The sequence below is a fragment of the Mauremys mutica genome, chromosome 2 (assembly GCF_020497125.1).
Source record: "Mauremys mutica isolate MM-2020 ecotype Southern chromosome 2, ASM2049712v1, whole genome shotgun sequence".
Lineage (NCBI taxonomy): Eukaryota > Metazoa > Chordata > Testudines > Geoemydidae > Mauremys > Mauremys mutica.
Window position 1 is genome coordinate 147,223,981 of NC_059073.1, and position 23,099 is coordinate 147,247,079.

Sequence of the window (23,099 nt, forward strand, 5' to 3'; positions counted from 1 at the left end):
GAGACAGCCCCGCGCTCGGGGTCCTGGCGCCCCCGGTCCCACCCTGAGCGCCGAGTGCGGGGGCTTTAAGTGGGCTGGGGAGCGCGGCACGTGGCCTCTGCGCGGCTGGCCGGGCCTGCTGGCCGCCGGGCCGGGCCGGGCCGGGCCGGGCCGTGAAGGGCGCTGGAGAGACGGGCCGGGGGTGCGGGGCCGGGGCCCGTTTACGCTGCTGCTCCTCGGCCGCAGACTCGGGTCCCTGCCCAGTAACGGCCTTTCGTTGGCTTGGGTAACAGGCCGGCCTCTTATCAGGAGTAACTCCTCAGATAAGGGGGACAGTCGTTAGGACGGGGCGCTAATCAGATTGCCCCCCTGCTTCCGTGACAGGCACCAGGCGGAGCTCGTGTGTGGGCTGGGGGGCAGGAGTGCTGGGTTCTTCTGTTCCCAGCCCGGGGAGGGGAGTGGGGTCTAGTGGTTAGAGCTGGGGGGGCGTCTCCTGGGTTTTCCCAGCTCTGGGAGTGGGGTTCTGTGCCTGGCTCTGGGAAGGGAGTGTGATCTGGGGCTTGGGGGCTCAAACCTAATAAAACCCTCCTGAGTTCTGTTATTGACTCGCTGTGTGACTCTGCCCTTTCACCTCTCAGTGCCTCAGTTTCCCCTGCTGTAGAATGGGGTTGATGAGATTGACCCCTCCTCTTGGGGGGGGCAGGCAGGAGGCCTTTCATGTTGATAAATCTCATTGGGATACCGCAGGAAAGGGCCAGGTACCAGCACTTCTGCTTTGGGTCACCGAACACAGAGTCATAAACCAACACAGACTTTTAATACTGACAATTACCCAGGGCTGGGAAGCTGTAAACAGAGACTGCTGGGGGTGCGGCCTGCAGAACCACCGACCACACATCTCCCTCCCACCCAACTGCCTTTTTCAAATGCTGCTGAATCTGCATTTCCATCCTGCCAGCAGGGGGCGACACGGCCTGATCTTTGCTTTGCTCCCCAGCCCTGTACAAACCCCAACACCTTTTGCTCCCAGTGCAGCCTCGCTGGTTCTTCTCGCTCATCCACTTTGAAGGGAAGAGGCAAATATTTATACGTAGACCAAAAATGTTACATTCTCTGTGGCTCTGACCTGAGGGGGGCGGGGGGCGGCAGAAAGGACCAGCTTGGTGGCGGACAGGGACATAGAGATCTCCCCAACGTTTCCCACAGCTGTGGCTTTTGCTACAAAACAAAATCCAGCCTCCATCTGTTCTCGGTATGAAGAAAACTTTTCCCTGGTGACCCTGAGGAAAACTGCCTGAGTTTGCAGAGAGCCTGAGCTGATTGCTCGGAGATGAAGGATTTGCCCCGGGGATAACCAGTGCACAGAACCAACCTGCTGGGTGGGGGGCTGGGTCTCCTGAACAGGTCTGTGAATGACCTAGCTGGGGGGGGTCTATGACCTGGGGGTGCCGGGGACACGGGGGGCGGGCAAAGCTTGGAGCCCATCACTGGGGGCCCAATGCCTGGGTTCTGTGCCGGGGCAGAGGGACCCGAACCCCCTGGGGGAGCCGGGCCCGGCCCGTGTCTCTTTAAAGGCAGCGGCAGGAGCCGGTCCCGCCCCTCGCACCTGGGGACTGGCCGGGCCGGGCTGGGCTGCAGGAAGCAGGAAGTTTGGGCTGAAACTTAGCGCACCAGGAAGTGTCCGGAGAGGCGGGAGCGGAGCCCCCGGAGCATGGTGAGTGCCCGGGATCGGGGTCGCGGGCGAGGGGCAATAGTTCCCCCCCTTTACACGGGTCTCCGGTGGCCGGAGGGGATCCGGAGTGACTCCGCGCGGGGAGGGGCCCGGGACCGGCTCAGGAGCTGGCTGCACAGCGGCTGCCAGGGGGGAGCGGACTGAAAACAGCTGCTGGGGGCGGGGGGATCCCGCCTGGCCAACACCCCCCCCCCACACGCCTCTCCCCCGCTATGGGGGGGGGTGTTAAGTGAATTGCCTGAGCTCTAACCACCCCCCTCCCCACCCCCCACTCCTCTCTAGTGCTGGGGAGAGAACCCAGGAGTCCTGGCTCCCAGCTGGGCCATACACCCACTGTGGTGTAGCTGAGCGTGGCCCACCCTGTCTGGTGGCTGCTGGGGGGAGGGGGGCACAGGGCAGGATCCGGGTGACAGAGGGAGGAAGCGGGGGCTCAAACAAGGGACCCGAACTGCGCGCTCGGCGCTGCAGGCTGCTCCCTGGGCCGTCTCCATGGTGACGGCCGGGCAGTGCCTGGGTAAGCAGAGGTTGGGTGCAGGTAGCGATTGCTGTGAGGCGGGGGCTGGCTGTAGCCAGCGTGGGGAGGGGAAGGGGCAGCTGGGATCTTTTCCAGGAAGGGAATGGGGGTGGGGTCTGGAGCTTCTCAAAGGGAGAGCAGGAACAGGGTCATTCCTGAGCCCAGAGAGACACCCCACCTCCAAAGTAACAGGCTCCTGGCTGTGTCGTGTGCCAAGGCCCCCCATTGGTCCACAGGATCTGAGCTGCATGGCCCCCTCTCTTTTCTCCCCCCCCCCAAGGGTGCTGGGTCTCATTATTAGCCCCCGCCCCCCGGATCCCTGCAGAGCTGCCTAGAAAGAGGAAGTGGGCGGCCTAACGGTTCCTGCGCCCTAGAGGGACTGCAGCGCCCAAGCCCTGGTCTGCAGCCGGAGCCGGGCACAGGTGGGGGACAGGCCCCTGGAACTGCAGAGCTGTTTTGGGATCAGGATGGGGGAGGGGGGATGGCTCAGTGGGCATTTGGGGGCAGCATTGGCGGGTGAAGTGGATGGAGGCCATCGCGTCTTTCACAGCTGGGTTGGGTCTAAAAGGGGCCACAGACCCTGGGGGCTCCTGGCCTGAGCTGCCTGCTGTGTGGGGCTGGCAGGGGCTGGGAAGATGCAGGGGGCTGGGGGGATCTTTAAGGGGCGGATGTGAAAGGACTGGTGCCTCTGAGGCCCCCCTAGCTGTCATCCCCCACTGAGGGGGACAGAGGCTCTGAGCCATGGTCTGTCCATCTGAGCTGTCTGTGAGCAGCTGCAAAGCAAATGGGCAGAAGGTAAAAGATTAACGTCCCCGTCCCACCCCCCCGCCCAGGCTCACTGGCACATCCAGCCCCCTGCATCTGGGGTCACTAATTCACCTGAGTCAGGAGAGAAGGGGTTAATTCCTGGCCCCGGTGCTGGCTGCGCAGGACACCCCAGTCCAGAGCCCTGGGGTGGGGGAAGGGGTAGCAGCCTGGGACCTGAAGGGTTAAGGGAAGGAGCTCTGGTGCCCCAGGTGTTGCCAAGGTGCCCTGGCAGTGAGGGGTGCAGTAGGGACTTGGGGAGGTTTCCCTTAAAGGGGTCACGCAGCGGGAATGGAGGGGCGTGCTGGCCCCTCTGCTATTTGCTTCCTGCTGGGGACCTGGGGTTCCACCTCCCCAGGGGCGGCGGGGAGTCTCTGCATCCCCCTGTTGGAGCCATGTTGGCCACCTCGGACCTGTCCTGGGTTAAAAACGGGGTCAGATTTGGGGGATCGGCATGGTGGGGGCTAAATTCGGCAGGTGCTGGGGGATTGAGAGGGGGCCTGGGTGAGCTGCTATGAACGGCCGGAAAGGGGAGGTGGCAGTCATGCTGCCTGCCAGGGCCAGTCTAAAGGGGAGTCTCTCTGCGGGCTGCTGGACTCAGACAGACCCTGGGCTCCCTCCGGCCCACACTGGGCAGCGCTGCCCTGGGCTGGCTCCACTCCCCGGTGCCTGACGTACTTTGGGCGCTGGCCCAGGGCAGCGTTTCTGACATTCCGGCCTGGGACCCGCCCAGCCCAACATGCCTGGGTCTGACCAGCCCAGCTGCTTGGACCAGGCTCAGCAGGAGGGGGAGGAGACAAGGGGGTGTCTCTGACCCTGACCCCCCCCCGGGGTCTCACAGGCTCAGGGGATGCTTCCATCCTGGGGCTGTCCCTGGTCCCTGGGTGGGTTGAGTTTGCTGGGTCTCTTCTCCACAGGAGGCAAAGGACCAAGCAGAGCTTTGGAGACAGCCCCCCTCTCCACCCCTGCAGAGGGCTCTGCCCCGGGCCCCCCTGGGCTGGCGGTGTCACACCTGCTGCCCCGTGCCCCCTGCAGGCAGAGGGCAGAACTGCAGGAGGGGAGATTGCTGGGACCGACCCGACCGGCTGGGCAAGTCTGGCTGGCAGTGGATACGTGACGTGATGCGGGCGCTGGAAGTTCCCTGTTGACATTCCGCAGTGATAAGTGTTGGGGGGAGGAGGGGAAGGGCAATCACCCTGGGGGTGCTCTGCCCAGAGAGCTCCCCCCAGCCCAGTCCTGCCCCGTGAGACCTCCCTCAGCCTCTGTGCCCACAGCTCTGCCTCAGTGTCCTGGACCCCCCTGGCCTTGGGCCAGGCACCCTCCTTCCCCAGCTGTCTCCTCTCCCTTCCTTATGCTGGCTGAGGTGCTGTGGTCCAGTGGTTAGAGCAGGGGGCTGGGATCCAGGACACCTGCTTCTATTCCTAGCGCTGTGTGGGGATGCTGGGAGACAGGACTCCTGGGTTCTATTCCTGGTTCTGCCCCTGCCTTTGGGTTTGCTATGTCAGCTGCCTCAGTTTCCCCACAAGATTGTTCTCCTGTGGTAGGCTGTGGGCTCGAACAGTGTCTGTGAAGCATTCTGAGCTCCTCAGAGGGACAGGGCTGCAGCTGGGCCTCTTCTCGAGGGCCCCTCCCCCATTCACCTTTGGACCTCTGTTCTCTGGGCCCCCGGAGGCTTTGCCTGGGCCGTGTGTGCTGCAGACGCTCTCCCGTTGACCCCTGGCGGGCGCTCTCCCTACAGGAGGGCACTGCTGGCAGCGGGATGGCGACCGACCGGGTGAAGAACCTGCAGAGCGAGGTGGAGGGGGTGAAAAACATCATGTCGCAGAACGTGGAGCGGATCCTGGCGCGGGGCGAGAACCTGGACCACCTGCGGAACAAGACCGAGGACCTGGAGGCGACGGTGAGCCCTGGTGGGGGAGGGGACCGGGGAGCAGCAGGCTGGGGGAGACCCCGACCCTGTGCTCGTGAGGTTCCTGGTGAGGTCATGGGGACCCCAAGTCTGGAGTTGATTTGCAGGGGGTGGGGGCTGGAGCTCGATAGGGGGTTTGGGGCAAAGGCCTGGCACTGGGTGCCCCTGGTTCTGGTGCCACCCAACCTAAGACAGGCCTGGGCACTGCCGTGACCCCTAACCTCGCTCTGGGGGCTGCTGCCCCAATAGGCTCAGCTGGGCATTCTGCCGTCGTGGAGACGGTGCCAAGCAGGCACAGGGCTGCTCGGCGGGGGTGGGCGGATGACGCCTCACTCTAGTTCGGATCCTGCCAGTCCTCTGGTCCCTGCCCACGTGCATTGCGTGACGCCTGCTCCCCGCGGGGCGGGGCTATTTGCTCAGCCGCTGATATCCCTGGCAGCCAGCGAGATGCTGTCCCTGCGCTGCCCTTTGTCCTGCGCTGGCGCTGCTTATCTGAGGCTCTCAGCTCTCAGCCCGGGCCCGTCTAACCTGGTGCCCGCAGCTGCTGAGGGAAACACAAGCACCCTCTAGTGGTCAGCTCTGGAATAATGTGCCCATAGCTCCCCGGCGCCGGTTTGGCTTGGAGCTGGGGCCGCGCCCGCGTGTGGACCCGCCTGCTGGCATTGCTCATGCCCGCAGATCTGCCCACGTGAGCTAAAGCGGTGGAAGCTCGATTTCTACCCGCCATGCTGGAGAGCCCGGGCCCACTGCTGCCCTGGTTTAGCCGCGGCAGGAGGAAATGCCCTGGCGAACCCCCCCGGTGCGGGCTCTGACGCAGCGAGCGCAGTCCAGTGGGCACGTCTGGTAACCCAGCACTGAACTGGGGTAGCCTGTGTAGATATGGATGAAGATCAGTACTGGCCCGATCTGCCAGCCCAGTGAGTCTGTGTCCAGGTGCGGCCTCGCCCTAAGGGGGTGCAAATCTCTCTAATCCCCCCAAATCTCTCTAATTAGAGCTGCCCCCAGCAGGTGGGGGGCTGCCCAGCTGCCTAGGGCCAAGCCAGGCAGGGGCTGAAGGCTCTGGGTCAGCACGGTGCTAACTCCTCCGCGTCTCCCCCCCAGTCTGAGCACTTCAAGACGACCTCGCAGAAGGTGGCCCGCAAGTACTGGTGGAAGAACGTCAAGATGATCGCCATCATCTGCGTCATTGTGGCCATCATCATCATCCTCATCATCCTCTTCGCCACCAACGTCATCCCCACATAGGCCCCGCCCCACAGCCTCTTCCCCCCACTCCACAGCTTCCCTGCCCCCACTGCCTGAGGGTCGCTGGGCTGGGGGGGCAACGCCTCCTGTCAGCCCCCTGAGGCTGCCCATTCCTATGCCAGGAGGGGGAGGGCACTCGTACCCTGACCCCCATTGCTCCTATGAAAGCTCCTTGGGGACTGTAGCCCCCTGAGGGGAACTCCCCTGCTCCCTCTGGCTCTGCCCAGTTCCCTTCCCCCAAACCCTCTGTCACACCCTTTCCCGGGCACCCCCATCGGTGTTCCCAGGCTGGCAGAGCCAAGCCACACGGGAGCAGCTCCCAGCCCCTCTCCATATGGCCGATGGAGCTAGATCTGCCGCCCATGGCCGCAGCCCCCCAGCTCGGCTCCAGGGGGCGGGTTGTGCCCTCTGCCCAGTGCGGCTGGCTCTCGTCCAGCTGAGGGAGGATGCGCTCCTGGGGCTGGGGTGATGGGCTTGGATCTGGGGAATGCTCCCCCCCCAGCCCGTGCCCTCTCTGAGGCAGAGCTGGGCGTGGGCAAGGGCTGCTCTGTCCTGAGCCAGATGCAGCCCTGCGAGGAGCAATCTACCTTTTGCCTTAATAAATAACGAGAGAAGGAGAGATCCCTGCAGGAGGGGGTGGGGGATTTGTCAGCAACCTCTGTCTGTCTAGGCCGGGGCCTCGTGGGCTTCATTCCCTAGGTTCTCATAGCTATCTCCGCCATGGCACCCCAACAGTCCGTGCACCCCCTGTCCTGCCTGGAGGGGCAGGTCTTCTTGGGGGTGCAGTAACCCCCTCTTGCCTGCAGGGGGAGACTCTGCCAAGGGGAGCAGCTGGGAGCTGGCGGGTGCTCTGGGGGGCGGGGAAGGGTGAGCAGGGCTTGTTGCAGCCTCAGTCCCCCCTGCCTCCTCCCCACATGCCCTGAGTTTGGCTGTGTATGTGGATCTTATGACCAGGCTCCCCCATCGGACCTGTGGGGGTCCCTGAGCCAAGCAGTGGAAGTAGTTTCAGAGCCCCCCCCACCCTGACCTTGGAGTGGGAGGCCAAGTCTTCCTGATTTTCCCCCCCTCACCACCCTCGCCCCCCAGAGACGCAGGCTGCGCTCCCTGTAATAAATGTATTTATACCTCACTGGAGAAGAGAGATTTATTGGAAGGAACCAGCCTCTGCTCTGTTCTGTCTGCTGAGTCCTGGTGGAATCGCTCCCCACAGCGCCCCCTGCTGGCAGAGGCTGGGACTGCACAGGCTGGCAGTGTGCCTGGCCTGGGGAGCAGGAGGTGAGAGGGGTGTTTGTGATGGTCCTTGGTTCCATGCTGTGACCAACTTGTAACCCTCAGCCCCTCACCCTCTGGGGCTGAGAGCGCATGATTTGCCAGGCAGCCAGCCCTGCCCCCAGCTCTTTCCAGGGCCCCTCCAGGTGAGGATCTGCCATGCTGCACTCCCTGAAACTGGGGCATTGAAGCTGCTTGCCAGGGCCATGCCAGAGCCAGGAAGACAACCCAGGATTCCTGCCCATGTCTCCTGGCACAAACATGGCAGCAGCTTGGTTGTGAGAGCTGAGAGAGGGCTAGGGGCTAGTGGCTGGGGCTAGCATGTGGGGCAGGGCCTAGCGTTCCCTGCTGGGACTGCTTCACCCAATGCAGAATCTCAATGGTGACAGTGCAGGCGGAGAGCTCGAGAGAGACCCCCACCGTCTGTCTGTGCCTTGGTGAGGAACCCCCTTAGCGTTCACCAGAGCCCTGCCCTGGGGGATGACACACCTGCATGAACCAAGGGCCCCGCCCCACCCCAACCCCTTGCATGGGCTGAGGCCTCTCCCACAGCCAGCGGGTTATTGCTTTTTGGTGTCCCTGATTCCCGCTGCCGGAGAGACGTAAAGCACCTCCTTGGGCACAGGCCAGGCTGGGAGGGGGCCGTGGTGACCAGCACCAGCGAGTGTCTCCTTCCTCCAGCCGGTTTGTGCTGAAGATGGGGCTGGAGGTTGGAGGAGGCAGATTTTGGAGCCCTCCCTGCCCATGCTGCAACCCCAGCCCCATGCCTCACAGGCTTCTCCCCACCTTTGCATTTCCTATACAGACAGCATGGCCGATGCTATTCCATCCCCCATGAATGGGCTGAGCTCATGGTGGGGATCAGGGGAGGGGTACTGCAGGACACATCACCCCTGGCACTGGGTCCCCCCAGCCCTGTGGGGCTACAGCCAGTGCCTGAGGCTGTCACCAATGCCCACACGGGTGGAGTTGGCAAGGGCAGCTGGCGAAGGCTGATGTTGCCCTGGCTGCCCAGGGGCCACATGCTGTAGCCAATGGAGAGGAGATTACTGGGTGACCTTCCCCTCCCTACACACACAGGGAGAGGGGATCCTTGGCCCAAAGCCCAGGCCCCTAGCACTTGAGCTTCAGGAGCCTTGCCCTTTGCTGGCCCATTGTCCACTCGAGGCTCAGCCACTAGAGGGCACCGTCACTGATTCCCCATGCAGCGCCCTCCCAGGAGTCTCCCCGGACACTCCCTTGGCCACAGGTAACCAGATTCTGCTGAGCAGAGAGATGTGGCTGCCTCTCTGCCGCAGTTGGCTATGACACACAGGAGAGCAGACCTGATTCCACCCAGCAGAGGGCAGTAACAGCTGTTGGTTTTAATGTTTGATCAAGGGCTCAAATCCAGTGAGGGATACTTAAAACAACCAAACAAATGCAAAAATTAAACAAGCTCCTCCCAGAGGTAGCAACCCGTTCAGTCAATGAGACACCAGCTAGATGCAATTCCATCACTGGCACAAACTTCCATTGGCTGGTCAGAGATCTTGAGGACCGGGCGTGTCTGTGAGCAGATGGACCCTTTTGTGGCTGGGCCATGCCCTCTGTTCCCCCGCCACAGCTCTGTTCTGTTTTGCACCATGTGTTAACATGTGGAACTCCCTGCCACAGGGTGTCCCTGAGGCCAGAAGCTCAGCAGTGTTTGAGGGCAGGCTGAGACATTGAGCTGGTGATGAGAGCTGCCAGGGGGACCTCAGAGACTTCTAGCCTGTTACGCTGAGTCCTGCCTCAGGATATGAGCTAGCCCCCGGCTGGTGGGATGTGGCAAAACTCCCTCCATAGGCAGGTGACACCACAATGGCCCTAGGCCATGGGCTTCCTGCCCGTTCCTCAGCAGCAGCTGGAACTGGCTGCTATGGGAGCCAGGTTACTGGGCAGGATCTGCTAGTGGGGTAGCTGGCTCTGGGGCTGGGCTTCCCCACCTGGCTGAGGCTGTGGGAGCTCTGTGTTCCCCTATGCAGCTGCTCAGGGCACTGAGATGCTGGCTTCTGTGCCTGAGCTGGCCTGGGCAGCCGGGGTGGGCAGCACAGACAATGTGCAGTGTGTGGGAAACAGCTCGTGTTCCCTGCTTGGGCCTCAGCTATGGGCGGGTGCAACGGAGGCTGGGCTGAGGCCTGGTCTGATGGCTCAGGGAGGCAGGGAGGTAGAGGGGGGTCGGCAGCCCCTGGCCACTGGGAGGATGGTGGGGGCATCTGCAGCCGTGTGGGCACTGCCAGGTGGCTCCCAGACTCAGGCACTGGCTGCCGCTTCTCAGGGCTGCGGGGACCGGAGTCACCTGGTCCCTGCCAGGGCAGAGATGCAATGAGCCAAAGGGACTGGCGCCAGCACTATTCAGCTGGGTTTACTCTGCTGCAGCCCAGCTCTGCCACCCCATCCCCGCTGGATCTACCCCATTCAATGCCAGCACGATTCCCACCCCCACCCCCCGATCTATCCCCTCTGCAGCCCCAGCACTGGCCCTGGCCTCCCTCACTCGATCCACCCCCGCCACCCCCGGATCTCCCCACCCCCATGCAGTTACACCCTGAAATGAGCAAAGTCCTGGGCACTTTGTTCAGTGCCCCTCCCCTCGCATCCCAGTTACCCCAGCCACAACCCTGCCCCCCAACTCTTTCCTGGACCCAGGAGAAGGGAGCAGCTAACAACAGACTCCAATACCTCCAAGTCCACATCCCCCCACCCACCCGGCAGACTCCCCAACACAGCCCGTCTGCATTGCATACCCCCATCTCATGCTGCGAGCCATCGGGTGGGACTGGCGCATTCTGGGCCTGGGCCAGCACCTGACCATTCCTTGTCACTCAGCCGGCGCTGCCTTGTATGGAAATCTGCCTGGAGCCCTGGGGAATGGGACGCGGGGGGGGGGGGGGGGGGGGGGGGGGCGGCATGCTCGTCAGCGCCACCCATAGACCAGGTCTCGTCACTGATCAGGTGCCACACACCCGAGCTGCCAGCCTGAACTGCCACTGGCCTAGCCTGTGCCCAGCTCTTGCTGCTATCATCAGCCCCTCCTGTGTCATGGAATTCGATCTACAGTGAACTAGTTAACAGCTCCAATTACACAGTCAACATTAGGTTTCAGAGTTAACACAGGGGCGGGGAATGGGGCCTGCACAGTAGCTGCCTGCAGACTCGGACCCATGGCTGCATCAGTTCCGCTCAAGTCACCTTCTGCCGGCTCTTTACAGCACCACAGCTAGAGCCTTAATTACTGTGTAACGAAAACTGAGGCCTTGGCCCCAGCTTCATGAGCCTGAAAGCTGGCCCAGGCTGACTGAGACCAGCTCTAGACAATCCGGGCACCTTCCCAGTGCAGAGCCCTGTGCCAGCCCCCACAGGAGCCGTGCAGCAGCTGCACCGTCACGGCATAAGAAGGGAAGTGTGCAACTCCCCAGCCACCTCCCCGGCCCCCAGAGCTGAGAGGCCTCGTTAGAGCCCACTTCCCATTAGGTAATTAAACGGTAAACAACCGTCACACTGGGGCAGGGCGATCCCAAGTGCAACAGCCTGGGGCTCAGTGGGTTTGGCACCAGTGGTGGATTTGCCCCATCACAGGTGTAACGGTGCCAAAGCCACAGGGCTGACACCAATGTTCCTGCCATCGGCCCAGTGGGTTATGGGCCCCCCAGCTCCCACCATCCCCTGTGCCACCAGTGGGAACCCCACACCACACAGCTGGGATCCCACAATACATGGCAGTGGAAATGAGCAATGCACCCCGCTCTTGTTGACCCCATGGGCTGGCATGGGGATGCAATGCACTTCCCTGGTGTGAATGCCCAAAGGGTGGCACCAGGCACCAATGCCACTTCTGCATGTTGGCAAGGACTTAGTGCGCCCCCTGCAGCATGACCTGAGACATGGCCAGTGCTTCAGGCGGAGCTCACCGCACTGGGCGATTCTGGAGAGATCCACCCGTCTTCTCCTCCTGGTTTCTGGCAGTTGGAGGTTTAGGTCGCCCTGAGCATAGGGTTGTGGCTCTGATCATCCTGGCTAATAGCCATTGAGGGGCCTAGCCTCCGTGAACTTATCTCATTCTTTTTTGAACCCAGTTATTCTTTTGGCCTTCACAACATCCCCTGGCAAGGAATTCCACAGATTAATTGTGCATTGTGTGAGGAAGTACTTCCTCTTGTTTGTATTAACCTGCAGCGTCTTAATTTCATCCGGTGCCCCCTGGTTTGTGTATTGTGGGAAAGGGTAAATAAGACGTCTCCAGTCACTTGTCCCACACCCTTTGTGAGCGTACGTGTCTCTAGCCCATCCCCTGTATTTGTCTCTTTTCTAAGCTGAACAGCTCTGAACTTTGCACTCTCTCCGCATAGGGAAGCTGTTCCACACCCTTGACCATCTTTGTTCCCCTTCTCTGACTCTTTGCCAGCTCCACTCTCTCCTTTTGGAGCTGGGGCGACCAGCGCTGGGCACAGGATTCCAGGGTGGGCGCACCAGGGATTGATGGGGGGAGGGGATAACTTCTGTCTTATTTTTTATCCCTGCGCTAGTAGTTCCTAGTCGTCTTTCCCATCACTGCTGGGAACTGAGCTGGAGTTTTAGCCCCATGACTCCAGACTCCTTCTTGAGCTAGACCCCATGTCTGTGGAGTTGGGCTTGTTTCCCCCACTGTGCATTACTGTGCACCTAGAAATGTTGAATTGCAGTCCCCCGGTCAGGGAGATCCCCCATAACTCAGCTGTCTTGAACAATATTAGTTCATAGGCAGATGTTGCCACTTCACTGATCACGCCCTTTTCCAGATCATTAATGAATTTGTGGAACAGCCCAGTCTGGGGGGACCCCACCGTTCACCTCCTGCCCTTTGTTTCCTGTCTAACAGCTACTGATCCAGGGCCTTCCCTCTTTCCTTGACTGCTTCATGTCCTCCAGAGCCTTTGGCAAGGCACTTGGACTGGCAGAGTGAAAGGGGGAGCTTTTCAGTGCAGTGAGACACCAGAAATTGATACCCTCCCTGCCATGCAACCTGCCCCCCGGGAAGCCAGGTGGGGCAGCAGTGGCCTGTAGTAACTGACGTGCAGTGTTTTCTGTGCGCTGCTCCCTCTGCCACATGCTGCGGAGAAAGCCACACACCCTGCCCTCACCTTCCTGCTTCCCCGGCGCTGGCCTGGGAGTCCAGCGTTCACCTGGGTACATGGAAAGAAACTAACAAGCCGGCTGGAAACTCTCAGCAATTCCCAGGAGTGGCAATTAAATACAAAGCAGCATTTGCCACCCGCTCCTCCCCAGAGCCATGGTCAGGCTCTCTCCTCCCAGATCCCTGTTCATCTCTCTACCCCTCCCCCCAGAAAATGCCCCTCGCAGCCTCCCCTTCCGAGCTCCCTTCCAACCTACAGCCAGCCGGCCCCTGCTGCGCACAGCTTACACCGGCAGTGCCCCAGGCTCAGGGAAGAATCCCTCTTGGGTTTATGACAGCTGAGCCCTGCATTCACACCCAAAGGTGCTGCAGGAGCAAATCAGGGCTGGGGGCTAAACGTGAGGCTTGTCCTCTCCCCGAACTAGGCCTGCCTTGAGCTCCCATCCACAGATCTCCAAGCAGTTCACTAAAGGAGGGGTCATTATCCCCATATTGCAGAAAGGGAAACTGAGGCACAGTGAGGGGAGGGGACTTGGCCAAGATCACCCAGCAGGGCAGTGGCAGAGCCAGGTATGGAACCCAGCCCATCGCCCAGAGACATCCACCTCTGCGGCTGCTGATCCGGCCAATTCCTGCCCTGCCAGATTCACTCCAGAATAGATTTAGGACAGGAGTGAAAGTGAAAAGACTAGAAAGAAAGAGAGAGAGGCTGAGCCCAGCGCCCAACACTTCCCCCTGGTGTGACTCCGGAGTGATCCAGTGTGAGACCTTGGTGTGACTCCGGAGTGACGACGGCAGGGCGAAGTGCGCTGCGGACTGGGCTGAGCCGGCTCCCGGGCGCTTTCTGGGCAGGCGCTTCTCATGGCCCCGCCCCTCTCCCGCCCCGCCTCTCTGCGCTCCCCTCTCCTGTGGCCGCTGTGGGGCAGGCTGGGAGGCAGCCGCCTGGGGCCTCGCGTCCGCAGCTGGGAAAGCCCCGACTGTCCGGCAGCGCCCAGGGCCCCGGAGCAACTGGTGGGAGTCGGACCCCCCGGCGCAGCAGGACCCCGGCCCGGGCAGAGCGGATCGGGGCTTCCCGAGAGCCGGCGCCATGGTGAGGGGCGCGGGGCGCGGGCAGCAGCTTCGGTTTCTAGGCGCGGGGGCCCCCGGCCCAGGGCCCTGCGGGGTCACGGGGCCCTGGTCTGATCCTGGGGCGCTGGGGGGCCGGTGAGCCGCTGGCCCGGGCACATGGTGCTGTTCAGTGCCTGACACGCCCCACCCGAGCTTTGTGCCCTCCTCTATCTCCCCGTTTCCCTCCCTGCTTGTGGCAACCCCCCGCTGCTCTCCGGTCGCCTGCCCCGCCACAGGCGCTTTCCAGCCCAGCCCCTCCCGGACGCCGGCCCGGGTGAACCAGAAGCCAAAGGCCACATCCTGATCCCAGCTCCAGGCAACCCTTTGTCTTCACCGAGTCAATCGATTAATCGGAGTCAGCAGAGGCATTGTGTACACACAGCCACCCCGGGACAACCTGTGCTGGGATCTTAAACCAGATCAGGCCTGGGCCAAACCGGGCAGTTTTGCTGGGCTATCCGCCAAGCGCTACACCAGTTCTTTTGCTGTCTGCGCTAGCAGGGCTTAGATACAACCTCCTGGGCTTTCCATCAGTAGATCTCACAGCACTTTACCAAGCAGGTCGGTGTCCTTATCCCCATTTTACCAGTGGGGGAAACTGAGGCACACAGCAGGGGCGAGACCTACCCAAAGTCACCCAGAACTTCAGTGGCAGAGCTGGGACTAGACCTCAGGTCTCCCACATGCCAGTCCTGTGCTCTGCCTCATGGATTATGCACCCTGTGTGGACACGCGGATTTTGGTGTAAAGGGGCTTGCTCTGGTTTAGTTTATGTCTCTTCAGTGCTAAACCAAGAACAGACCCTTGCACTGAAGTGGGGAATTAGCCTGGTGTCACTATAGTGCTGTAATTAGGCTGGTAAATTTCTTTGTGTGGCCAAGCCCTCGGCCTTATGTCTCAACCTTGCCAGGTAGCCTGGCCCCTGATACCTGAGCTCGGTGCGTCCCCCTCCCACCCCCCCCAACCCCCCGACCTTATTCAATGTACAAATAGATATAAATAAATATCTCCGCAGCCCCCTCCCATTTCCTCTAAAAGAAAGAGTAAAGAGTGCATCGGTGGGGCCACTGCTGAGCCGATGTGCGGAGGGGCTGGCTGAGATTCCTTGCCCTGGCAGGCTCAGGGTTTGTGGAGCAAGATTTTCTTTGCTTGCAGTCGTTTCCAGAGGAAAGTGGCTGTGTCCCTGCAGGGAGCTCGCCAGAGGAAAGCAGCTGATGCCCACTAGCTGTGCCGGTCGGTTTCCCCGGGGAGACAGCCCTCGGCTGTACCGGTGTAAGGCTCCCATCGCTCCTGCGCTGTGGGGTCGTGCTGCTCTGAGGGCACCACCCCAGCTGACGCCTCAAGGCCTTGCCCTAAGCTAAGTCTGCCCAGCTGTCGGCCCCTGTTTATCTCTGTGTAAAAGCCCCAGCTCCTGTGTCAGGCTCGCCAGCGTCACGGCACCACGATGGGTCTCGGGAGGACTTTCACTTCGCCCTGCTTCCCAAGAGCTGTGCTGCCTGCAGGCTCACTGGGGCTGTCAGGCCGCCCCTCCCTTCGCGGGGCCCCCCCGGGACGAGCACACCCACAGCACACCTGGGCTGCTGGGGCCCTGATGTGGTTGCAACTGTAGTGTGGACAAGCCCAGAGATTTCCCCCTTGTGGCTCTGTAGCATCTCTGGGCCCGACAGATCGGGGAGTTTGCCCAGTAGCTGCTCACAGGTACGGGGAGGGATTGCTGGTGCAGGGACCTATGGGTGGCAGCTTGCCTGTGCCTTAGCTCCCCTTGCAAACCCCCTCCCCAGGGGTCAGGCAGCCTGAGTGCACCCCAGATCTAGGGGTCAGGCCCTTGGATCTCCCATAGTGACTCCCAGCTGTTGGGGCAGATCCTGGGGAGGCCTGTGGTTCTGTCTCACCCACTCTGATCCGTGGAGGAAGGGCCTTCAGAGACCATGCTGGTGCATGTGACAGTCCCTACAGGATTAATCTGCTTTGGCAGGCAGCCGGTCCTGGCCCCAGCCCCTCCTGGGGGAGATGAGGAAGGGCCTATGGAGAGGGGGGTCTGCGGGGAGCGGGGTCTGGCAGCGCTCCTCTGAGGAAGGGCTGGTCTATTGCTCTGTACCCGCCTTGGTGTTCCAGATGTGGCATCGTGTGGCCAGCCTGGGCGAGCCAGCTGTGTGATGTGCACCAGCCAAGGGTCTGGCCCGTGGACTGCAGCTGCTTTGCGCTGGGCTGTAAATACTGCACCCAGGTCTCTCGGAGGCACCCACCCCCCTCTCTCTCAGGGAGTTGGGTGTTTGTCTGTGGGCTGCAGGGCCCGATCCTGGGAACCAGCAGGGCAGCTCCACCAAACAGCCCAGGCTCAGCCCCCTCCTCCCCGCTCCCTCTCGCTGCAAAAGACAACAGGAAACCTCGGTGCAGAGAGGCCCGTGTCTTGGTTTCGACACCGGGGCTCAGCCCCTCCTCCGCCCCCACTGCAAAAGGCTCAGCTTTAGCCCCCAGCTGGCAGGGCGATGGGACCCCAGGAGCCTGGCCCTGCCCTGGCCCTGGGGATGTGAGTAGATCACGTGCTCCTGTGGCTAAGGAGCTTCGCTTCCTTTAGCACTGCAGAGAGGAGCTGGGGTTGTGGGAACTGTCCCCCCCGCCCCGCCCCTCCGGGCCTCAGTTGCTTTCACTTTTAAAGGCTTGTTCCACCCCAAGGGGCAGCCATGCGCTGGCAGGGGGGGCCGGCCTCATCTAGGCAGGGGCATTTGCCATCTGCTGTGCCCACCAGTGCTGTTAATCCCCCGGTGCCCAAGAGCCCAGACTGAGACTGGGGCCTCCGTGGGGCTGGGCGTTGCACGGCCCTCTGGGGAGGAACAGGAGCAAGCTGGCTGGCCCTGGCTGCCTCCTGAGGGGCTCAGCCCAGCCCAGGGCTGCTGGACATCCTGCTGGAGGGGAGGGGGGGCTGGTGTGTGGAATTTAAATTATTCAAGGCTCCCTGGGGACGTGCTGCTCTGAGCTGCCCAGCAGCCATCACGGGACTTGGCGCTTTCCCACCGGACTGTACTGGCAGGCAGGACTCCTGGGTTCTGTTCCCGGCTCTGCCTCTCTGGGTGACTTCAGTCCCTCCCCTGCTCTGGGCCTCGATTTCCCCATGTGTGATGCCGGATCAAGATCCCAAGCCACTGGGGTGAGCCCTGTGAGATCGCAGCGGGGAGGCTGGTGTCAGTGCCAAGGGCTCTGAGATTCCCAAAGAGATTCACACAGTGGCCTGGCAGATCAGGGGCTGGGCTGGGCCTCAGGAGAGCCCAGGTGAATTCCTGGCTCTGCACAGATGCTGGTCCAGTCACTGAATTGCTCTGGGCCTCAGTTTCCCCATTTGTGAAAGAGGGATAACGGCCCTTTGTCTCTGTTCTCTGATGAGGCTGTCGGCTCTTGGGGGGCAGGGGGTGTCTCTGGCTGTGTCTGGGCAGCACCTGTATGGTGGGCTGCCCATCTCAGCTGGGGCCTCTGCCTGCTACCGTAATACCCCTAATAAAGCAACATCCCCAGTGCCCACCCGAGATCGGTGGGTTGGGGTTTGCCGCCAGCCTGGGGGTCTATTTGACCTGGTTGTGAGCCGAGCAGGGACGATGGGACTGACCGAGAGCAGGGTGGAGAAAGACCCTGCCTGACAAGGGGGGTTCTGCCCACTGGCTGCTCGGCTGCACCCTCTCCCTGGGGGCTGCGGGGAGCATAACCTCCTGCACATGGGGGTTTATCTGTTGTTCTGCCCCACTGCAGGGAGTGGGGAAAGGCGGCTTGTTCTGCCCCTCCCCCGGGTCCCCCATCCTCAGGCTGCTGGGGGCCCTGCTGCTCAGGGCAGGTCGTGCCCCTTCCCGTCCCCTGGGCTGCGAGGGGCTGGTGCAGCTCTGCTGGGAGGACACTCCAGGGTGGGGGCTGCAGGGCAGGGAGTCTCCAAGGAGCCAAGCACCTGCAGTAGCCTGGAAAGTCAGGCCCCAGGCCCCCCAAGAAATCCAGACCCCCCCAACTGATTCCCTCATTGATATGTGGGTCTCTGATCCCACCTGCCTGCGTCAGCACAGGCTCAGCACATGCCACTAGCCCCGAAATTCCTCTGCTCTGAAACCCCCTTCGATCCTCCTGTCTCAGCCCCCGCTGCGATCCGCCCCAGATCTCCCCAGCCGTCTAACGGGCTATTGCCACTGCATGGGGAGCGGTGTTTATTCCAGTCACACCTAGAAACCCTGCCCGAGATCAGGGCCTCATCATGCCGGGCGCTGCCCAGACCCCGACTGAGATCAGGGCCTCATCATGCCGGGCGCTGCCCAGACCCCAACTGAGATCAGGGCCCCATCGTGCCTGGCGCTGCCCAGACCCCGACTGAGATCAGGGCCCGTCACACTGGGCTCTGCCCAGACCCTGCCTGAGATCAGGGCCACGTCGTGCCAAGCACTACACAGACCCCGCCTGAGATCAGGGCCCTGTCGTGCCGGGCGCTGCCCAGATCCTCTCCTTGCCCCAGAGAGCTTGGTCTGACTGGATGGAAGGAGGAAGGATCCCATTGCAGGTTGGGTGCTGAGGCCCAGCCAGATGCAGTGACTGGTCTGTGGTCACATGGGGAGTCCACGGCAGAGCCAGGAACTGAACCCATCTTGTAGGGCCCCTGGCCTAGCCCACGCCGGCAGCGCTGGGAATTCCCTATCCTGGTGACTTCTTTTTCCAGCTCTCGCTGCCTCCAGGCATCAATCAAAGGAGCCCGGAACAAACAATAGTGACATGGCCAATTCCCGTAAAACCCCACCCCCCTCTCGGCCCAGAGACTGGGACGCGCTCCAGCAGCCGGACATGCCGACACCTTGGGCCCCCACAGGAAATGCCCCCCCGGCCCAGTGCTGGCGCCAGGCCATGGCCTATGAGAAAGGATGGAACCAAAATAGCGTGGGGTGTCTCGGCACCCCAGACTTGTGGGGGTGACCCCGGGGCAGGGGTGGGGGGGACGAACCCTGAGCATTGTCCTCAGCTGAGCAGAGCAGGCAGGGAGAGAGAGAGGCTCGGGGGGGGAAATGAGGGCTGGGTTGGGGTCAGCCATGGCTGGGGTGAAGGGAGGGGGGCACCGTCCCTGAGCTAATCCCACAGCATAGGCAAATGCAACCCCAATCCCAGCCCCCACACCCCAACCCCCGCACGCCCAGTCCCTGCCCTCCGCACCCCAACCACCGCACCCTGTACCCCAACTCCTAACACCCAATCCCTGCCCTCCGCACCCTAACCCCCACATGCCGTACCCCAACCCCCGCACACCCAGTCTCTGCCCGTCATACCCCAACCCCCGCACACCAGTCCTGCCTTCTGCACCCCAACCCCCGCTCACCGTACCCCAACCATGCCATACCGCAACTCCTAACTCCCCAGTCCCTGCCCTCCACACCCCAACCCCCGCATGCCGCACCCCAACCCCAGCACCCAGTGAGAGGGATACGTTAGCCCAGCCCCCCCCCAGTGAGATGGGGAGAAAGGGGGGGCTGGCTGGGGGGCAGGAGACAGCCCCATGCCTGTTCTCCATGGGGGGCTACGCAGCAGGTGCTAGGAGATGGGCACCTGGGGGGAGCTGTAAGCTGGGGGTTCTCCAGCTCGGGGACCGGGGGGCTGAGAGCAGCAGGGTCCTTTGTGTGGTGTCATCTTCAGCATCCGTTACTGGGGCTGCGGACATGTGCATTGGCCATGCTGGGAGGAGTGGGTCTGTTGGGTAGAGCGGGGGTGGGGCAGGGAGCCAGGACTCTTGGGTTCTAGCCCCACTTCTGGGAGGGGAGAGGGGTGCAGTAGTCACAGCAGTGGGGCTGGGCACACAGATCCCACCCTGCTCCATGCGGCAGAGCGCTCCCTGACTGCAAGGGGACAGCGCCCCATCCTGAGCTCCACAGCCCGCTCCCTGCAGCATGCTGTACATTTCCGTGAAGGTCTCTCCCCCGAAGGCCAGCTGTTGCTGGTTGCGCTGAAATCTTAGCTTCCGGCCCCGCATCCTGCAATCGCTGAAGGATTTTTCCTCCACTGTTCCCCTTTCCTGCTGGAGTTGGCTCAGTGGACTTGTCCCACCCAGTGATCAGAGGCTGGCTTGGGCGTCTCCACCCTTTGACTGGGGTCTGGTCTGATTCCTTTTACCTCTTTGTGGAAAGAATATTTCCCTGGGGGATTTGAATCCCGCCAGCCCAGGAGCCAGGAACATCGCTCCAGGAATTGTGGATGTCAGAGGGCATCCGCTTGTCTGCTCTGAGAATTTATCCTTGTGGATATTTCCTGCTCTGACCACCCGGTCCTCCATGAGCAACCCACACGGGATGTGCCAGAGAGAATGTGCTCTGATCAGCACCTCTCAGCCAGGGGCTGCACCCTCCCAAGCACAGAGCAAATGGGGCCTCTTGGGCATGATGTGTCTCAAAGTTAAGGAGAAATGAATCAAGAAAGAACATAAGTAAAGTCTCCACAGACACAATCCGTCTATGGTCTCTGCAGCTGGCACGGCCCTGAGGGATTTGAAGGCGCAGGGCACAAGAGGCCACAAGAAGAGCTAAATACAATATGCTGACCTATGGGGAAGAGGGAGCCCTCCCGCATGTACCCCTGAGCTTTCAAAATCATTCCCTCCATGGACCACAAGGGAAGGCTGGGCTGGTTCCTAAGCTTCCTGTACAAACTGGTCCCGGGACCAGCTGCTGTTGTGCCTGCAATAGGCCGAGTGGCACTGTGACCATGTTCGCCAGGTCGTGACGCTCGGAGTGGGGAGCTGCCACTGCCTGGGTGAGTGCAGAGTGGGGTCCCCCTGCCCTCCCTCCTGCAGCCCAGGGGAGTAAGAGATGAGCCCAGGGGGCACAGCTTGGCAAAGTTCAGGAAACAGTGAGTTAAGCCTTAGAACAAGTGAGCTCCCCCTAGCCCCCAGGACCTGCTCCTGCCTTCCTGAAGGCCAAAAGGGGCCCCCAATGTGACATTGGGTACACACCAGCAACCCCCCCCGCAGCTGGCCCAGACGGCTGAAGCCAGCCTTCCTGTGTTTAACCCTGTCCTCCCCGCAGGTGGAGAAGAACCTGGACCGATGCCAGAAGGAGACAGAGGAGGTGACTCAGATTATGCTGGTCAACTATAACAAGGTGCTGGACCGGGAGGCCAAGCTCAGCGACCTGGACGACAGAGCAGATGAGCTCCGCAACATGGTACGCTGGGGGGGGGGGGGTGAGGAGAGGGAGCAATGGAGTGGGGTGGGGGCTGCTCGTGCACCATCACTTTCCTGGGGGAACAAATCCAAGACCCACGGGTGTGCAAATGGGCTCCCAGTGTGGGGCCAAAAGGAGAATTCCCGTTAGCAATACGTGCCCCATGACACACAGCTGCCTGGTTCCAACTCCGGCCAGCAGGGGGCAGTGATGTAACCGGCGTTCCAAGTGGCAGCCATACAGGGATTGAGCGGAGGGAAGCTGAAGCCTGGGGCGAGTTCCTTGGGCCTGGGGGCAGGTCCCTGGTCACCCCTTGACAGCTCTTGCTTTGTTTCCTCCTAGAGCTCCACCTTCAGCAGGACGACGAAGACGGTGGCGCAAAAGAAGCGCTGGGAGAACAGGAAGTACAAGATATTCCTGGCGGTGGTAGTGGTGGTCGTGGTGTTGATCATCCTGGCCGTGGTTCTATGGCTGTCGCTGCGCGGGGCCGTGAACCAGGCCACCGAGAGCCGGGCCTCCGTGAACCAGGCCACCGAGAGCCGGGCCTCCGTGAACCAGGCCACCGAGAGCCGGGCCTCCGTGAACCAGGCCACTGAGAGTAGGATCACCCCCATGCAGGCTGACTGAGGGAAGGAGATGACCCAGTGCCCTCTCTGCTAGGGACGCAGCTGCCCTGGGCTCAGTGCAATATGGACACCGCGCACATGGAGACTGCAGGGGCTACCATTGGAGCTAGGGTTTTCTTTAGCTATTTGGAAAGGCCCCTTCACAGATGGGTCACAACACTGGGAAACAGTATCGACAGCCCAGCTCCAGGGAGCAACCCTTCTGCAGACTAAACAATCCCAGTTCCCTCAGCCTCTCCTCATAAGTCATGTGCTCCAGCCCCCTAATCATTTTTGTTGCCCTCCGCTGGACTCTTTCCAATTTTTCCACATCCTCCTTGTAGTGTGGGGCCCAAAACTGGACACAGTACTCCAGGTGTCGAATAGAGGGGAATGATCACGTCCTTTGATCTGCTGGCAGTGCCCCTACTTACACAGCCCAGGGCTCAAGAGCAACCCTACAATAACAAACCAGTGTGTGCAGCTGAGCTCTGACATACAATCCCTCAATAACAACGCATTGGGATCAGCCCCAGCAACCCTACAATAACGCTTGCAGTCCCTGGGAAGGGACCTCAGCAAGGGAGAAGGCCCCTGCGTTAGGTTTCCTGGCAGGTCAGGTAGATAAATGCTCACAAGTGCCTTAAGCTTTAGTTAGAATAATGGGGGTGCGGGGAGAGGTTTGCAGACAGTTGTGCTTTAGTTTTGTTGTGCTAAAACCACTAGACCTGGTTTTAAGACCAGTCCCCCGATCTGTTTAAAGCTCTCGCTGTCCTGTGCACTGCTGCGGGCAGGTCAGTAAAGGCGGATTGTTTGTAAAATGTTCGTGTTTGTGGGTCGATATGGCTGCCGGGGAGGGACAAATGGGGATGGACAGAGAGACGGATAAACCGATCGAGAGTCCACCATCTTCCCCACCTCTTTGTCTGCTGGCCCCACATGGCTGGCTTGATTTCCCCACCTCCTAGAGCTTGCTGCACACAGCAGCAATCTGTGCCCAGGGGGCGCCCGATCCCTTCCCATTGTTCCCCCAACTCCCCACCACCCTGGAGTCAAATTGAATCTCCAGGTTAAGCTGAGACACACACCACATCCTTTGTGCCCGTAACTGTAATGGTTCAATAAAGAACTAGATGAGTTCATGGAGGCTAGATCCATCAATGGCTATTAGCCAGGATGAGCAGGGATGGTGTCCCTACCCTCTGTTTGCCAGAAGCTGGGAATGAGCAACAGGGGATGGATCACTTGATGATTCCCTGTTCTCTTCATTCCCTCTGGGGCACCTGCCATTGGCCACTGTCAGCAGACAGGGCACTGGGCTAGATGGCCCTTTGGTCTGACCCAGTCTGGCCACTCTAATGTTCTTAGGGTCAGACCCAGATGCTTGCAGTGAAGGTGTGCTCGGAGCACAGGTCAGCACACTCCTTTGCCATCATGCCTATAACAAACTCGACAGCAGTTACGTTGGGGGTGTGCTGAGCCCATGGCTGAGCGGCAATAGCCACTTGCATCCGACGAAGTGGGTATTCACCCACGTAAGCTCATGCTCCCAAACGTCTGTTAGTCTATAAGGTGCCACAGGATTCTTTGCTGCTTTTACAATAGCCACTTGTGGTTTCCTGGTCCGTCTCCTAA

General features: G+C 61.2%; 2 protein-coding genes across 3 annotated transcripts; both read left to right on the top strand.

Moving 5' to 3' along the window:
- Positions 1–1,540: 1,540 nt before the first annotated feature.
- On the top strand, positions 1,541–7,312 carry VAMP8 (vesicle associated membrane protein 8). Its single transcript, XM_045008156.1, has 3 exons — positions 1,541–1,693; positions 4,768–4,929; positions 6,040–7,312. Exons 1-3 carry the CDS (start codon positions 1,691–1,693, stop codon positions 6,181–6,183), a joined length of 309 nt encoding a protein of 102 aa, XP_044864091.1. The 5' UTR covers positions 1,541–1,690; the 3' UTR covers positions 6,184–7,312.
- Positions 7,313–13,464: 6,152 nt separating this feature from the next.
- Positions 13,465–21,810, top strand: VAMP5 (vesicle associated membrane protein 5). Of its 2 annotated transcripts, XM_045007985.1 has the most exons (4): positions 13,465–13,676; positions 20,722–20,859; positions 21,202–21,357; positions 21,388–21,810. In XM_045007985.1, the coding sequence occupies exons 1-4, from the start codon at positions 13,674–13,676 to the stop codon at positions 21,484–21,486; spliced, it is 396 nt and encodes a 131-aa protein (XP_044863920.1). In that variant the 5' UTR covers positions 13,465–13,673; the 3' UTR covers positions 21,487–21,810. The 2 variants fall into 2 exon arrangements, with proteins under 2 accessions (XP_044863920.1, XP_044863919.1); XM_045007984.1 differs by having other exon boundaries at positions 21,202–21,810.
- Positions 21,811–23,099: the final 1,289 nt, after the last annotated feature.

Excerpts from the sequence above, each read along its gene's own strand:
- VAMP5 (XM_045007984.1), top strand. Across the intron at positions 20,860-21,201 it reads CAGATGAGCTCCGCAACATG|AGCTCCACCTTCAGCAGGAC; the intron begins GTACGCTGGGGG and ends GTTTCCTCCTAG.
- VAMP8 (XM_045008156.1), top strand. Across the intron at positions 4,930-6,039 it reads CCGAGGACCTGGAGGCGACG|TCTGAGCACTTCAAGACGAC; the intron begins GTGAGCCCTGGT and ends TCTCCCCCCCAG.